Below are 16,007 nucleotides of genomic sequence, written 5' to 3'. Positions count from 1 at the left end.
ATGGTGGGCTGCCTTTGTTGAGACAGAAGGTGAACTGTCTGTTTCAGAATTCCCAGCCTTAAGCCTGGTTTTATAGACCCAGTGTTTATATGGGTGATCCAATTCAGATTCTTGTCAACTTTAACCAGAATGCTGATAAACAAATTATACATGTACTGAAAGGGTAATGTATCAGAAAGGATTGAAAAAGCTGAGATTCTTTCCTTAAAAAGAAATAGCAAAATGAGAGGTGACTTACACATGTAATTAGAATTTATTGGACTTTGATCATACCTTTGTACCATTTTTTAATTAACTTTTACATAATATCCAAGACATTATTATCGCCCTGTTATACAATACAATATTTTACCATTTTATTTGCACAGATGCTGGAGTACAATTTCTAGCCCATGATATTAATTCGGCAATAGTAACTGCTGAAGTTACGTATCATTTTAGCTCACCATCTCCGTTTTGGACCAACAGTGTGCTTGTGATCAAGCTTGAAAGAATGGATCAATGATGTTTCATAATTTTTTTTGATAATTGTGCGTAGCTGTTTCTGATTTCTCTTAAAACTTGAAACTAAAGTCTAAAGATGTGCAGATCAGGTGAATTGGCCATGCTAAATTTCCCGTAGTGTTAGGTAAGGGGTAAATGTAGGGGTATGGGTGGGTTGCACTTCGGCGGGTCGGTGTGGACTTGTTGGGCCGAAGGGCCTGTTTCCACACTGTAATGTAATGTTCTCTAAAAAAAATCTAACCTTACATTTCTGCATAAAAACATTTTTAATTTCTGATTTTCTGTTCAACAGTGCAGGAGCTTCTCAGACCAATGCTGTTAGCATTTGCCCATTCTGTTCTAGAATTTGTGCTGTTACCTACAGAAATTTTACTGCTTCAGTTTTATGTTCTGCTGGCTATCATTGTGATATGATGAAAGTGGGCTGCAGAGATTTGAATTATGTGTTTAATCTTAAATCTGAGTTTTAAAGGTATCTTTTTTGCATGGGGATTAATAAGTAATTTCAGGCAGTGAAACAGATGAAAGACCTGCCCTCTCCTCTGCAAGCCATATGCAGCCACAGCAGTTGCCTTGGGATTGAACAAGATGGCCACAGCTAGAAGCCTACCTTCTGACAAAAACCTGGCATTGTATTGATTCAATAAATGAGACTTTATTGACTTTGTCACGCAGTGCGGAGTGAGATTTAGATTTGGGGAATGCTATGTGGTAAGGTCATGAACTGCTTTCTGCTGTTATTACACATAGATCATAAGAAGACTGCGGAGGAAACGCAGGAAAATTCTAAGACATGTATGAATGCTGTTGTCTGTCCCTGGGATGAGTACTGTACACGTGGTCAGCATTACTGGATTAAAAACTGCAAGACTGTTACTTGTTAAAGTAATATTTTTATCTGTTGAAAATTGTGTCCATATATTTGACAAAACGTCATGCCCATTTGGAACAGGTAGGATTTAATATATTTGCTGGATTGTTTTTGTTTCTAAATTTAAATGGACTTTTGCAGTAATAATAATTTGAAAATGTGTATCTAACATTGGGCAATAGTATTGATGTTTACCTTAATATTTGTGAGTTAAGAGACAAGAATTGGAAAGGAAAAGATTTGCGAACGTTCTTGAAACAATGGTACTGGGCTATATTGTTCAGCTGAAAGGAGAACTAAACCCAAGAGATGAATTAAAATCTGGAACTAATGTTTATTTTTGTTATTATAAAGTGGATCTTGTTGTGTTCTCGTCTTCATGCTTGATATAACATCACTCTTAAGTTTCTGTGTAGTTGAATTTTTTTTGCCCAAAGACAAATAAGCAAATCAATGAATCTTCATAAGATAGAGTTCTGACAGCTTGGACAGTAACTTTCCATTTCCACAGAGGAGATGATGGACAGCCTGAAACTGTTGAAATGTTGATTTGCATGCTTTTCCAAACAGTTGAAGAGTAGACTTTTCTTCAGAATAGTTTTTTTTAAACTTAATAGCCCTGGAAATGATCATACAACAACTTATTATGAGACAGGACTTTTCAAATCCTTGTATTGAATGGAGATATTATTGAATAGAGATGTTACTGAATTGGAAAGCTATCAATTTTGCAAACAATTGATAATATAGTTTGATAGTTTAACTATACTATTTTGTTCTATTAAAAACATAGAATCAAAGAGCTGAATTTTATTTGGAATTGATTATGCCAATTTTCAGCATCTCTCCATGAGCTTTAGTGAGATGTCTCTCGCAATTCTGTCTTGGTCATCTTAATACTTTGCACCCTTTCTTTTATACTCAGCAGCAATCATGGTCATCATTTCTGTTGGAACTTTCTAAGATTTCCGCTGTTAGAATCCTGTTTAAGAGCCAGCTATGCATTAAGCCAATCACTGCTAGCCATGAATACTCTTCACAGTACGCACAGTATGGGAAATGAAAAAGAAAAGCTTCTAAAGGCTTCTTGGAAATAGAATTCCACTTTGGCAGAAGTACAAATGCATCATGACCTGCCTGACTCTTAGTTTTATTCTATGATAGAATCCTGTCTAAGGGTTGCACTTACCCTAATGTGCAACATAGCATAATACCTTATCATTGTTCAGTTTTGGAGTGTGATATGTTGGAAAGACTTTAAATAGTTGAAAATGCTTATGCTTTTGATTAACAGGAAAAGCAAAGGTATAAATCTCACAAAAACAAGCTTCATTTGTTTCTGAGTGTGGTTGCTTGCTTTCAAGTAACAACAAATTTACGGTGAATGAAGGATTGTGTCATCAACTGACATCTATTGAAAGCGGGTATCAAGTTAGTCCTGTTTGGCTTCTTGCATTCTGCTATAGTGCTGTATCGTGGTGAAGGTGATGGTCATTCTGCTCAATGTCCTCAACTTCCTCCTTTGAAGATTGCTGCTGCTCTTCCAGCTTTTCAGCATCCATCATACCCCCTCTTGTCTATTCCAGTTGAACATGTGGTGCAGCCTGATGGGCTGGACTGCAAAACTGTGCCATACTGATCCAACCATTAGAATTTCATCTTCAGGAGGCCTATCGTCTACTCCGTGGTGGCTTTAATGGAAGAGTAATCTGCATTGTATCTACACTCAGCCTCAATCAAGGGTTTGTGCAATGGTGATCAACAGTAATTGCAGAAGGAAACCTTCTTTCCAAGTAGCAAACTTTGTAAGGCATATGGCGCTTGAGATGAAGCAGGAAATGAGTTCTCAAGGATATGGGGACCTTCTGGGCTATCTGATGCAGACTCTTAAGATGCGATAACGATCACAAATGATTTGAACATTGATCGAATGGAGTCCTTTAATGTTATGGTATGACATTCTCAAGACAGTGTGTACAGTCTTTAGCTGCCCTATATCTGGGAGAAACCAGCAATGTCGACAAAGTCCACCGAGAGGCTGCAGCACTGACCTTGTCATGGAAAAATGTGATAAAGGATGTGATCTGGCACAAATGGAATCAAAATTGGCCAAGATGCATTTGTGGGTTGAGGGTTGCGAGTTGAGAGATCGTGATTGGTCTTCAGTAGATCCTTCGAAGTAGCCAGTCGCATAAAAAAATTTGGTGCCGCTGTCACCTGGACCTAACTGTGATGGGCTGGCCATCTGGATACAAATCCTGCCCATTAAAACACACAGATCTGTGACAGTGTCCTGGGACGTTGACTCTGTGGTGGCAATGCACTTGCTAATCCCAAGGAAATGGCTTTGAGGACAATAGATTCTTGGCCTCCTGGTTCTGAGATTGGTCACTGCCCTTGACCCACTCTGGTGGGGGCATGCTGACTGACAATAGTCTCTGTTGACTTGATTAAGGATGACTTTGCTTAGACTCTGACATGGCCATTTTGTGGAAACATATTCAGTGTGATTGCTGAGAATGTTGCTGGCACATACTGTAGGTATGACATTTGATCTAGAGCAGTTTTATATGGCAACGTTCACCCCCTTGACTGTTCACTGCTGGCAAATGTGACAAGTTACCCAAATTTGTCTGCGCAAAACCGCAAAACCAGACTGACATACTGTCGAGCTATAAGTTCTGAACGAGGTTGTGATGTGCAGATGAGAAAGCAGAGATGAAAAGACAAAGTGAATGGGCACTGAGAGCAAGCAACACATCCCTAAACTTATACTTATCCCTAAACTTAAAGTGGCCTGCAGCAACATTGAAATGTAAGATGTTGGTGAGCTTTGAAATGAAGTGCTGTAATGTATTATAAGTGACTCAGATATGCCAAAGTGAAGTAGTGAGTGCCTGTGAGATGGCAAACCTTTTGCACAAAATGATGCAGGTGTCATTGTTGGAATGTATTCTGAGGCTGTAGGGAATGTTGGCCAAGACAGAGATTCTTGGCTTACCCTTAAACCCTTTGGCGTTGTGAATCTAATTTTACCAATCTCACATATTGTCCCAACTGACATGCTATCATCCTACTTATTCGGGCTTTGGAAAGTCCTGCCTGGAGAATGACACAGCGTAGAAGAAGGCTGTTCTGCTTGTTCTGGCATTTTAAATATGCTACTCAGTTAATTCCATTCTCCTGAGCTCTTTCACCATTTCCCTGCAATTAGAAGTACCATTTGCAAACAAAGCAAAGATCTAATTCATTGTTCTATTTATCTGTATCCTGAGCTCCTATTTGGTGACAAAGATTTTTGTTTCCTTTTTGTTGCAAGAGTCATAGGAGACTGCTATAAGGTGAATAGCAAATTAACTAATCATGAGGAAAACATTTTTACACAATGATTGGTTAGGGTCCAGGATGATGTGCACAAGTGAGGGTGGAGGCCAATCCATGTGTGCCTATGTAAAGGAATCACACTTTTCTCAATTTTTCAGACATTCTCCTCTTTCTGCCACATCCCCTCCAGCAGCCTTGTCTTGATCACTTTGTTGTCAGTAAAAAGGACCCATTCTCTCCCTTCGACACCTGAATTCGCGCCTATTTTACGTATTTCTTTCTACGGCCTCTATATCACTGTTCTATTCACCCCTGCTCTGCCTCTGCTAAAAGTCTACAAATACACATTTTCAAACATTTTTTGGGTTTGGAAGAAGAGTCATATTAGCATTCAAAATGTTAAATCTGTTTTTCTTTCTCCACAAATGCTCCCAGACCTCCTAAGTTTCTCTCGCACTAGTGGTTATTCTTATGAAAGGGAAACTTTCATACGTATATGAAGAGAAAATAATTTTGCAGTAATAGAAACATGGAAAATAAGTGCAGGAGTGAGCCCTTTTGAGCCTACGCCACCATTCAATACAACCATGGCTGATCATGCAATCTTAGTATCTCATTCCCACCCTCTCCCCATACCCTTTGATCTCTTTAGTTACAAGGGTCAGTTCCAGCTCCCTCTTGAAAAAGCTAATGAACTGACCCCAACGACTTCCTGTGGGTGAGAATTCTACAGGTTGGTAACTCTGAGTGAAGAAATTCTTCCTCCTCTCCCTCCTGACTGGCTTCCCCTTTATTCTTCTACTGTGACCTCTCTTTCTGGAATTCCCCAATACTGGGAACATTCTTCCTGCATCTAGTCTGTCCTGTCCCATTAGGATTTGATATGTTTCTGACGTTCCCCTCCCCCTCCCCAATTCTTCTAAATTCCAGTGAATACAAACCCAGTTTATCCAGTCTTTCCACATATGTCAGTCTTGCCATCCTGGGAATTATTCTGGTGAACCTTCACTGGACTCCCTCAATAGCAAGAATTTTCTTCTTCAGACTAAGAGAACAGAACTGCACACCACAAACAAGATGTGGCCTCACTAAGGCCCAGTATAACTGCAGCAAGACATCCTTACTCCGATACTCAAATCCTCTTACTATGAAGACCAGCGTACCAATAGCTTTCCTCCCTACCTGCTGCACCTGCATGCCAACCTTCAGCACCTGTTCCACCATGACATCCAGGTCTCATTGCACGCCAAGTTTTCCTAAACAGCCACCATTCAGATAATAATCTGCCTTTCTGGTTTTGTGACTAAAATGGATAACCTCACATTTTTCCACATTACATTACATTTGCCAAGTATTTGCCCACTCAGCCCCTCTTTTCAACTCCCCCTGCAACCTCCAGCATCCTCTTCAGAGCACACACTGCCAATCAGCTTAGAGTCATCTACAGATTTGGAGATATTGCATTCAATTCCTTTATCCAAATGGTTAATGTATATTGTGAACAGCTGAGGTCTCAGCACTGAACCCTGCGGTATCCAACCCATCACTGCCTGCCACTCTGAAGAGGAACCATTTATTCCAACTTTCTGCTTCCTGTCTGTCAACCAGTTATCTGTCCATGTCAATGCATTACCTCCAATATAATGAACTTTAATTTTGCTTAGTAATCTTTTGTGTGGAGCCTTCACAAAAGCCTTTTGAAAGTCCAGATATATAACATCGACTGATTCACCCTTGTCCACTCTACTGGTCACATCCTCAAAGAATTCCAGGAGATTTGACAAGCATGATTTCCCTTTAGTGAATCCATGCTGATTTGGACAGATTCTGTCACCACGTTCCAAATGCTCAGTTCTTACATCCTTAAGAATTGACTCCAGCGTTTTCCCCACCAGCAATGTAACTACTGTCAGCCATGTTCTGCTGCATTGGCTACAGGCAGCTGTCAGCCATTTTGTGCCGCTTAACCATGGGCAGTCCTAACAGCTATCCTCCTGTCCATTGGTTCACTTCCAGAATGCTGGAAAATGATCACCAATGCAAAAAGAGGATGAAAGGTTGTTAGTGGTAGGCAGAAGTGTGCAGTAATCAGATCGGATTCATTATTGAATGTCAGAGCAGGACTGTGGAGCTAAGTAGGTTACAGTTGCTCCTAATTTTGGATGTTCATTTCAACAGGATATTGGCATGTTTAAAATTTGCAAAATTGTGAAAATTAGCATGGAGGGGTCTCCATTAGGCACAGTGTACTTGAGTAAGGATCATCTCGGCTTTCCCAGCTGGTAACAAGAGTATGACTTGCATTTGGGCTTGGGCACCTGTTGCTACATAAGAAATACCAATGATAGTGAACAAACACAGAAAGTGGTGAAGAAACTCAGCAAGTCTGGCTCTATCTGTGGAGAGAGAAACAGAGTCAACACTTTAAGAACATTCTAAAGAACTCTGCTTTCCTTCACATATTCTGACAGACTTGTTTGTCCATTAATATCTATTTTTGTTAATGTTTAGTTCAAGTATTACTCTTCAGAACCGTAAAAGGTTAGAAAGCTTTTTTTTCATACTTTTAACAGAGAGGAGGGGAAAAGGGAACAGATGGTATAAAGGCCCAGTGCAAAAGACAAAGGAGTTTTTAAATGGTGGTAAAAGAAGAGAAGGGATGTAAAATAGGTCTAAGTTGAGGTTTGAGATGGAGAGAATAAGTATTTTTGCTGAGTACAAAGTAAACAAGATCCACAAAGACATGAGAAGAAAATGTAAGAAACATGAAGAACAAACATAATGTGGTCATAATTGTGGTGGTTGTAATGAGGTCAGCTGGGTGGACGTCACAGAATGCATTCCCTGATGTGAGGCTGTTAACCTGGTCCAATCAGGGAGCCCTGGCTGATAAGAACAGGTGTGTCACACTCATGCTCACTCTGAGAGCTGGCACTGAGGGAGCTGGATCAGTGTCAAGGACTCTCCATTTGTAAATAAAAGGTGATTTGATGACAGGATACTGACCTTGAGTTAATTTGGTGCTGATGAGAGAAAAGCACGTTCCTGAAGAAATTCATTTGTTGCAGTCGCTTTTGAGTTGGGGTAAGCATTTCTGGCATCATGGCATTATTTGGGAAGCTTGATAGGTTTGATCCTGCTGTCAAATACTGTGAATGATATATGGAAATAATTCATTATTTTTCCTGAGCAAATGAGATTGATTTTCATTTGCCCCAATGAAGGGTAATTCTGAGAGCTTGTGGACCCGCAGCTTTTTTCGGTTATGAGGAGCCAAACTTTTTCTGAGGCACCAGCTATCAACTCCTTTTGAGGAGTTGATAAATTTAGTTAAGGAATATTATGACTCTAAGCCACCTCTAATTCTGAGATGCTCTTGGTTATGCTCGGCAATTTGCGAACTAGGGCGATCTGAATCGGGATTTTTGACTCTGTTAAGGTGACTGGCAAAGGCATGTGACTTTCGTTTAACCCTTAATGAGATACGAAGAGATTTGTTTGTTTGTTTGTTTCTTAGTTATGTGGGATTAATGATGTAACCATGCAAAAGTGCCTGCTAGCTCAAGCCCAACTGGACTTCAAACTGGCAATACGACTGGCATTAGAAGATACGGCAAAAGGAGCATATGAGTTTAAAGTATTTCGATGGAAGTGGATATCCTTGCCAGATCTACTGAGCTGGGGAAAACCACTTAAGTGAAGGGGATTGCATAGTGTGACTCAGGACATATCCTGAACAGAGGGACACCAGGTCAAAAGTAAATTACTGCGGATGCTTGAATCTGAAACCAAAAGAGAAAATGCAGGAAAATCTCAGCAGGTCTGGCAGCATGTGTAAGGAGAGAAAGGAGGTGACGTTTCGAGTCTAACTGACCCTATGTCAAAGCACTAGGTCAGCCCACAGCAAAATCCAAAACAAAAGCCAGCCTCAGCCAACAGTTTAAAATTTTCTTTAGGATCTGGATAGACAAGCTGTTGTGGTTGCTGCTGGGATGTGGAATCCAGATGGCAAATGAGTCCCACTAGACTTGATTTTAATACGATAACTGATTGGCTTGCATCTAGGAGAATGCACACCCTGCGAAGTCCACCGATATCTGGTTTGGAACAGTTAAATTGCTTAGCAGTGTCTAAATCACAAATAGTTAAATGATCACTCAGTTGTAATGGAGATTGATACAGGTGTGGCCATTTCAGTGATCACAGTACCGGTTTTGAACAAAATTTGCTCTGGACTCCAACCCTTAAATTTGTGCAAGACCTAGGCTGGACTGGGGATGTATACTGGGCAATCTCTATAGATTAAGGGGACAACTTTGGTTCTGGTCTCTTCTGAGAAGACGCTGGTTCACTTACCACTGATTGTAGTAAAAAAACTCAGGCTCAAGCTTTTTAGGATGAATTTTGTTGAAAAAGATTTATCTAGATTGGTTCAACATTTTGATTAGAAAATGACTGCCTGAATGAAGTACTAATTAAATACCCAGAAGTTTTTTAGGATGGTCTGGGCACTTTCGAAGGATCCAGGGTCACATTGAGCAGGAAGCAGTTCCACGATTCTGCTAGGTCTTTGCTGTGCTGTTTGCCTTACACACAAAAGCAGAGGCAGAAATCAGAAGGCTGGAAAGCGAAGGAATCAACAAATCAGTTCAGTTTGTGGATGGGTGCAATAGTCATATTTACTATGAAGCCTGACTGATCAATTCGTCTTTGCAGAAAATTTAAATAAATGGTAAATTGTTTTTTTGCAGCTGGGTAAATATCTAAACTCTTGCAGAGGATTTATATGCAAAGCTGGCTGGCAGGCAGGCTGTCATGATTTGGAGATGCCGGTGTTGGACTGGGGTGTACAACGTTAAAAATCACACAACAACAGGTTTATTTGGAAGCACTGGCTTTTGGAGAGCTGCTCCTTCATCAGGTGGTTGTGGAGTATAAGATCATAAGACACAGAATTTCTAGTGAAAGTTTACAGTGTAATGTAACTGAAATTATAAACTGGACATGAGGCATGCATACTTGCAGTTGAGGTTAGATGAGGATTCCCAGAAGTATGTTTTACCAATATACATGATTGCCATTTGGGGTATCGTCAGCCTGTGCCATATTTCTGGGGACAATGAAGAACATTTTACAAGTTCTATCCCAGGTCACCATTTAACTGGATGATGAGCTAGTAACAATGAAAACCATTAAGGAGTACTTCGAGAACTTGGACATAGCCCTTAGATGTTTCTCCCAGGTGGCTGTATGCCTTAGTAGGGAAGCATGTGTTCCAAATCGCCTACTTGGCCACAGAGTCAACAAGACATTGTTACACATGCTGGAAGATAAACTGAGGGAGATCGAAGGTGCCCCAACTCTCATGTCTGAACCAGAACTTGGGTCTTTCCTTTAGTTGGTGAATTATTTCAGGAACCTAATACACACCTTTACTTCCATCTGGCATCTTTGCATCAACTCTGTAAAATAAAAAAAAAGGGTCAGCTTCGGAAATGATCGCATAGCCAAGTCATAGCTTTTAGGGAAATGAAGAAAGATTATCATTTGCTAAGGTGTTGGCAAACTGATCCCAAGTGTGATATGGTATTGACATGCAATGCCTCCCCTTTTCAAAACGAGGGTAGCCTTAGCTCATAGATAGCCCAATAGAGAGGAATACCCAATAGTATATGCATCTGGGACTTTGGCAAATATAAAGTATAAATTTGTCCAGATAGAGAAGGAGGTTTTGGCGGTCATATTTGGACCAGGAAGTTCCTCCAATGTCTTTCCAGATATAAATTTGTAATAATAGAGCACAAACCGCTGCTAGATTTACTTAGAAGGCAAGGCAGTGCTGCCTATAACTTAAGGCCGAATTCGGTGGTGGGCTGTAATATTAAAGTGCATATAACTACAAGTTGGAAAACCATTCAGGAGACAAAGTAGCAAATATGGATGGATTGAGTCACCTTCTGCTGGCAGATACACCACTGGTGTTACCACCAGTGGATGTGTTTGTAAAGGTTTTTAATTTTTGGACAGCTGACAATATCAAACTTTGGATGCAGAAAGAACTGATTCTGGTAAAACTGGAACAGCTGGTGGTGATGGGGAAACCAAAGGGCTGTCACAATCAGAATTAGAACCTTCTTTGGACCCAGAAAGGCCAGATCACAGTTGAGGCTGGCATGTTATTCTAGGGAGCAATAATGATTGCCCTGAGCAAAAACTGGCAGCAAATACTGATAGAACTCCAGGATCATCCAGGGATTTCCAAAATAAAAATGTTGACGAGATGTTTGTCTAGTAGCCAGGAGTGGATGTGGACATAGCTACATTGGTAGTCTGGGCACTGCCCCACCAAGGACAAAAATTACCACCAGCAACTCCCCTACATTTGTGGGAATGGCTGGTAAACCCTAGACTCAGATATACATTGTGCAGGTTCTTTCCACAGGCACAATGTTCTTAATTAATGTGGGCACCCGCTCAAAGTGGCTGGATCCACATGGAATTTGCTGACCAAACATGCAGATGATGATAGAAAAACTGTACACATCTTTTACAATACACAGACATCCAGATGTGTTGATCATAGATAACACACTATTATGTACCAGTAGGGAATTTGAGTATTTCCTCAGGTCAAATGGTATTCGACATATAAGGACAGCTCCATATCACCCACCATCCAATGGTCTTTCAGAAAGAACAATCCAAACTTTGAAGACAGTCTTAAAGAAACAGCCTACACCGACAGCTTCACTAGATACCAAACTGTCCCAGTTCCTAATTGATTGTAGGACCATCCCTCGTGCGCCAATTACAGGGAAAGCTCCAGCAGAGTTGATGGTGGGGAGAAGACTTCATTCCAAATTAAATCTGATTTTCCCAGACCTGGGGAGAGGGGAGGGAGAATGGTATCGGGAGCACAAGTGTTGGACACAAAACTTCGTTAAGCAAGAAAGACCGTTTTACTTTAGGGGATGATATTTGGTGTAGGGACCATGGGAATGCCCTGGCTTGCATAAGAAGTATGCTCCACATGAGGTCAGGTCCAGTGAGGCATAAAGTTCGGGTATGTGTATGGGTCCCAAACAAGTACGTGGATCATGTGTAAGTTGCAAACTCTTGAATGGTGGAGGAGCCAAACATACCTGGCTCATTGACAGCCTTTCTGACTGTTTTGGAAGCTGTGGGTTCTCCCTCTGTCTGAGCCTGTGAACATACCTCTGAATCAGGGATGGACATGGCAGATGTCAACGCCTTTGCCACCTGAAGAAAACAATGAATTTCTTCCAAGATGCTCCTGGTGCAGGTAGTGAGCTACTGCGTGTTACACTGCCTGTATCATAGGCAGTGTTGGAAGAACCTGACCATGTGCTCATATGGGTCAAAGTGTGGCGCTAGAAAATGCATAGCAGGTCAGGCAGCATCCGAGAAGCAGGAGAGTCGCTGTTTCAAGCATAAGCCCTTCATCAGAAATGTGGAGGGGGTTGGGGCTAGGGCTGGCGGGATGGTAGGTGGGATAGCAAAAGGTAGATGCAGGTAGAAGGTGATTGTGATAGGTCAGTGGGGAGGGTGAAGCTGTGGGCAAACTGCTGGTAAGTGGGATTAATCTAGATAAATAGGATAAGTGGGAACGAAGATGGGGGTGGGGTGTGTGGTGGGAGAGCCGCTCGCTGAGATCCTTGTGGATGGAGGAGGAGAGGCTTCACAGCATGGTTTTCAAAACTAGGAGTAAGTGATAACTGCAGATGCTGGAGAGTCAGAATTAAAATGTGTGGTGCTGAAAAAGCAGTCAGTCAGTCAGGTTCTAGCCCAAAATCTCGACTCTCCTGCTCCGCGGATGCTGCCAGCCTGCTGTTTTTTCTTCCAGTACCACACATTTCAACTGATTCTCCAGCACCTGCAGTCCTCACTTTCTCCTAGTCCCTGTGCTGATATACCTCAGGAGGAACTACAAAAAAAAAAGAACTTGCCTTTGTCCTCCAAATCCAAGTGGGATGGCGCAAGGGATTGTAAGAAGGTCAGACAGAATGAGTTCCTTAACTGGGAATGTTAACCTGATCCAACAGGGAGCCTTTCCTGACATTTTAAAAATGAAAAAGGAGGGTAGACATCCTGTTCACTCTGAGAGCTATGTCTGAGGGAGCTGGGTCAGTGTCAAGGACTCTGCGCCGAAGTAAAGGGTGACTTTGTGATGGGGTAGTGGTTTCTGGAGTTATTTCAAGAGTCATACAGCTCAGGTGAATTACTTTGATCCATTGAGTCTGTGTCTATTTATCTACGTTAATCCCATTTACCATTTGAAGCCCATAACTTCAAATTTTTAACATTTTGAGTCCTCTTTTGAAGTACTTTTTAAACATTGAGGTTTTTCATGCCTCAACTACCCTCCCAGGCAATGCATTCTAGATTCTGACTACCCTCTGGGTAGAAATGCTTTTCCTTTAATCCCAGCTAAGCCATTAACTTTCACGTTAAAATTATGCCCTCTCATTATTGACCCTACAACTAAATGGGACATAATTCCTATTCATCCTGTCCCAGACTGTTTCTGAAGTGGTTGAATTGAAAATTGAGACTTGAGAATGTAAAGTTCCAAGTGGAAAATGAGGTGTCCTTCCTTGAGCTTGCATTACGCTTCATTAACACATCGCAGCAGGCCCAGAACAGACCTGATAGTATTTGAGCAAGATGATGTATTGAAGTGGCAAGCAATTGGAAAGTCAGGGTCATTCATCTGGAGAGAGTGGAGGTGTTCCACAGTTATTGTTTGCATTTGGTCTCACCAATGTAAAGGTTACTGCATTGTAAGCAGCAAATACAGTAAACAGATTGAAATGAATACAAGTAATATACTGCTTCACCTAGATGGTGTATTTGGGAACTTGGACTGTGAGAAGAGAGCAGATTATCGTCATAGAATCTTGACAGTGTGGAAACAAGCCATTTGGCCCAACAAGTACTCACCAAACCATCTGATGAGCATCCTACCCAGATCCTCCTCCCTACCTTATCCTTGTGACCCTCTATTTCCCATGGCTAATCTCCCCAATCTACACATCCCTGGACACAATGGACAATTCAGCATTGCCAATCCATCTGACATGCACATTTTTGGATTGTTGGGGAAACCCATGCAGACATGGAGAGAATGTGCAAACTCCAGTCACCCAAAGTGGGAATCAAACCTGGGTCTCTAATGCTGTGAGGCAGTGTGAAGCACAAGTCTGACACTTGTGATTGGACGGAAGGTACCATGGGATAGTGAGGAAATGTTGGGCGTGATGGAAGAGTCCACTGGGAGGACAAGGGGGGAACAATCCCTGCAGAATGCTGACAGTGGAGTAGAGGGGAAGATATTTTTGGTGGTGAGGAAATAATTCTCCATATTCTCTATCTTAAATGGATGACAGCATTTTAAAATAGGAACTGCTAGTTTGACATTCTGACAGGTGAAACATCCTTTCCACATCTACTCTTTCAAGACATCTCTCAATCTTGTATATTTCAATTAAGTTGATTCTTATTCTTCTAAGCTTCCAGACTAACCCCTCCAATCTTTCCTCATTTGACAAAATACCTTTCCGGGTATTAGTCTAGTGAACTTTCTTTGATCTGCTTCAAATGCTGAAAAGACTGTTTTTATTTTTGTCTTTTTTAAAAAAAAATTGTTGACTGTTTTAAAACCGGTGTTTTACAAGGATTGCTCTAAGTTTTTTTTAAAAAGCATTTAACCTGACCTTCATGGCAAATGTCATGTAAAGAGCTGCACAAATAAAATGTAATTGAAGTTTCGGTTGCAGATGAACTGGAAGCAAGAATATCATGTATTCTGACAGATCTCTGGTTGGCAACATGGGGTTGATTGACCTATGGACTAGTGACTTTTTATAAATGGTAAAGCCCCGTTGGACTGCTATCAACCGTGTGGTTAACTGAACAGCATGCGGCTGGGAGCAAGATACAGCGAAGTGATGAGATGTCTGCAGTTCTGTTTTCTTCAGTCAAAACCTTTTTTAAATCTGGAACAAGACAGTTTATCACTTCTTCAGTTGTAATAGTTGGAAAAGGAAGGATGAGAAGAAACCTTTTGATCAGTAAAAATCAAAATATACTGAGCTGTTTTTTCAGTTTCCCCTCAATCTGTGCACATTTTGCCAACTTTTTCAGTCTGTGTATGTAATGAGTTTTTTTGGAGGAGAGGCTGAATAGGTGGTTTCCCTGAAACGTCAGAGGCCGAGGGGCGACGTTAGAAGTTTATAAAATCATGGGGCATGTATAGCGTTAATAATCAAGGTTTTTTCGGGTAGAAGAGTCCAAATCTAGAAGGCAGAGGTTTAAGGTGAGAGGGGAAATATTTAAAAGGGACCTAAGGGGTAACTGTTTCATGCTGAAGGTGGTGCGTGTATGGAATGAGGTGCCAGAGGAAGTGGTGGAGGCTGGTACAATTGCAACATTTAAAAGGTATCTGGTTGGGCATATGAATAGAAAGGATTTAGAGAGATGTAGGCCAAATGGAGATTAACTTAGGATATCTGGTCAGCATGGACGAGTTGGACCGAAATGTCTGTTTCCGTGCTGTACATTTCTCTAACTGGAGTTTAATTTAGTGTATTATGCCAATGACTTGTAACTATTTACTTGTAGCTGCAGTCTAATTACTTGTAATAAGTGGTCATTCTTGTTATGTTCTGAAATCTGACCATCATCTTTATCAATTTGGGTCTGAAAATTAGGGAATTTCATGTTTGTTTTAAAATCCTAAACTTTTATGATGGATCTGAGAATAATGGGGCTTGCTTTTTCAGTGTGCTACTCTAGTGAGTTGTGACAATGTATTTGCATTTTCTTCAAGTAAGGTGACCAATACTATATACAAAATAACTTATGTGGTTTCACATATACCCTATATAACTGAAGCACAACTTCTCTGCTTTTGTATTCAAGTCCCCTCAATAAATGATATCATGCTATTAGCTTTCCTAATTACTTGCTGTACTAACACTTTGAATTAAATACACTTGTATACTTATACATATATGTTAAATTTGGTTGAGGTCAATATGGCTGTACATTTTTCAGAATAAGAATAAGAAGTCTTTGTTATAAGGCAGAAAACTTTTCCCTGAAAGGGTTATTAGAATGTGGAGTTCTCTTCCCAAGTGAAAGCTAGTTCCTTAAATTTATTCAAGGCTGCAGAAGAGAATCTGGGTGGGGGTGTGGGGGGGTCTTGTGGAGCTGGGAGCACAACCAAATCCGCTGTGATCTTACTGAATGGTGTCGGTCTTAAAGAGCCAAATGATTTTGTTTTCTG

At 40.9% G+C, this 16,007-nt stretch overlaps 1 protein-coding gene across 3 annotated transcripts in view; it reads left to right on the top strand.

Annotated features, from left to right (window-relative positions):
* Nucleotides 1-1,409: 1,409 nt before the first annotated feature.
* Nucleotides 1,410-16,007, top strand: part of rims2a (regulating synaptic membrane exocytosis 2a) — a 973,874-nt gene continuing 959,276 nt past the window's right edge. For 2 of the 3 annotated variants that reach the window (XM_043688425.1, XM_043688424.1), the window contains exon 1: nt 1,410-1,456. In XM_043688425.1, the coding sequence (XP_043544360.1) occupies nt 1,440-1,456 (17 nt within the window). In that variant the 5' untranslated portion in view covers nt 1,410-1,439. The remainder of the gene's footprint in view (nt 1,457-16,007) is intronic. The other variant, XM_043688426.1, reaches the window with a different exon arrangement.

This window comes from Chiloscyllium plagiosum, chromosome 4 (genome assembly GCF_004010195.1).
Source record: "Chiloscyllium plagiosum isolate BGI_BamShark_2017 chromosome 4, ASM401019v2, whole genome shotgun sequence".
Classification (NCBI taxonomy): domain Eukaryota; kingdom Metazoa; phylum Chordata; class Chondrichthyes; order Orectolobiformes; family Hemiscylliidae; genus Chiloscyllium; species Chiloscyllium plagiosum.
The sequence above is the reverse complement of the archived record's forward strand: the minus strand, read 5'-3'. Positions and strand labels throughout refer to the sequence as shown.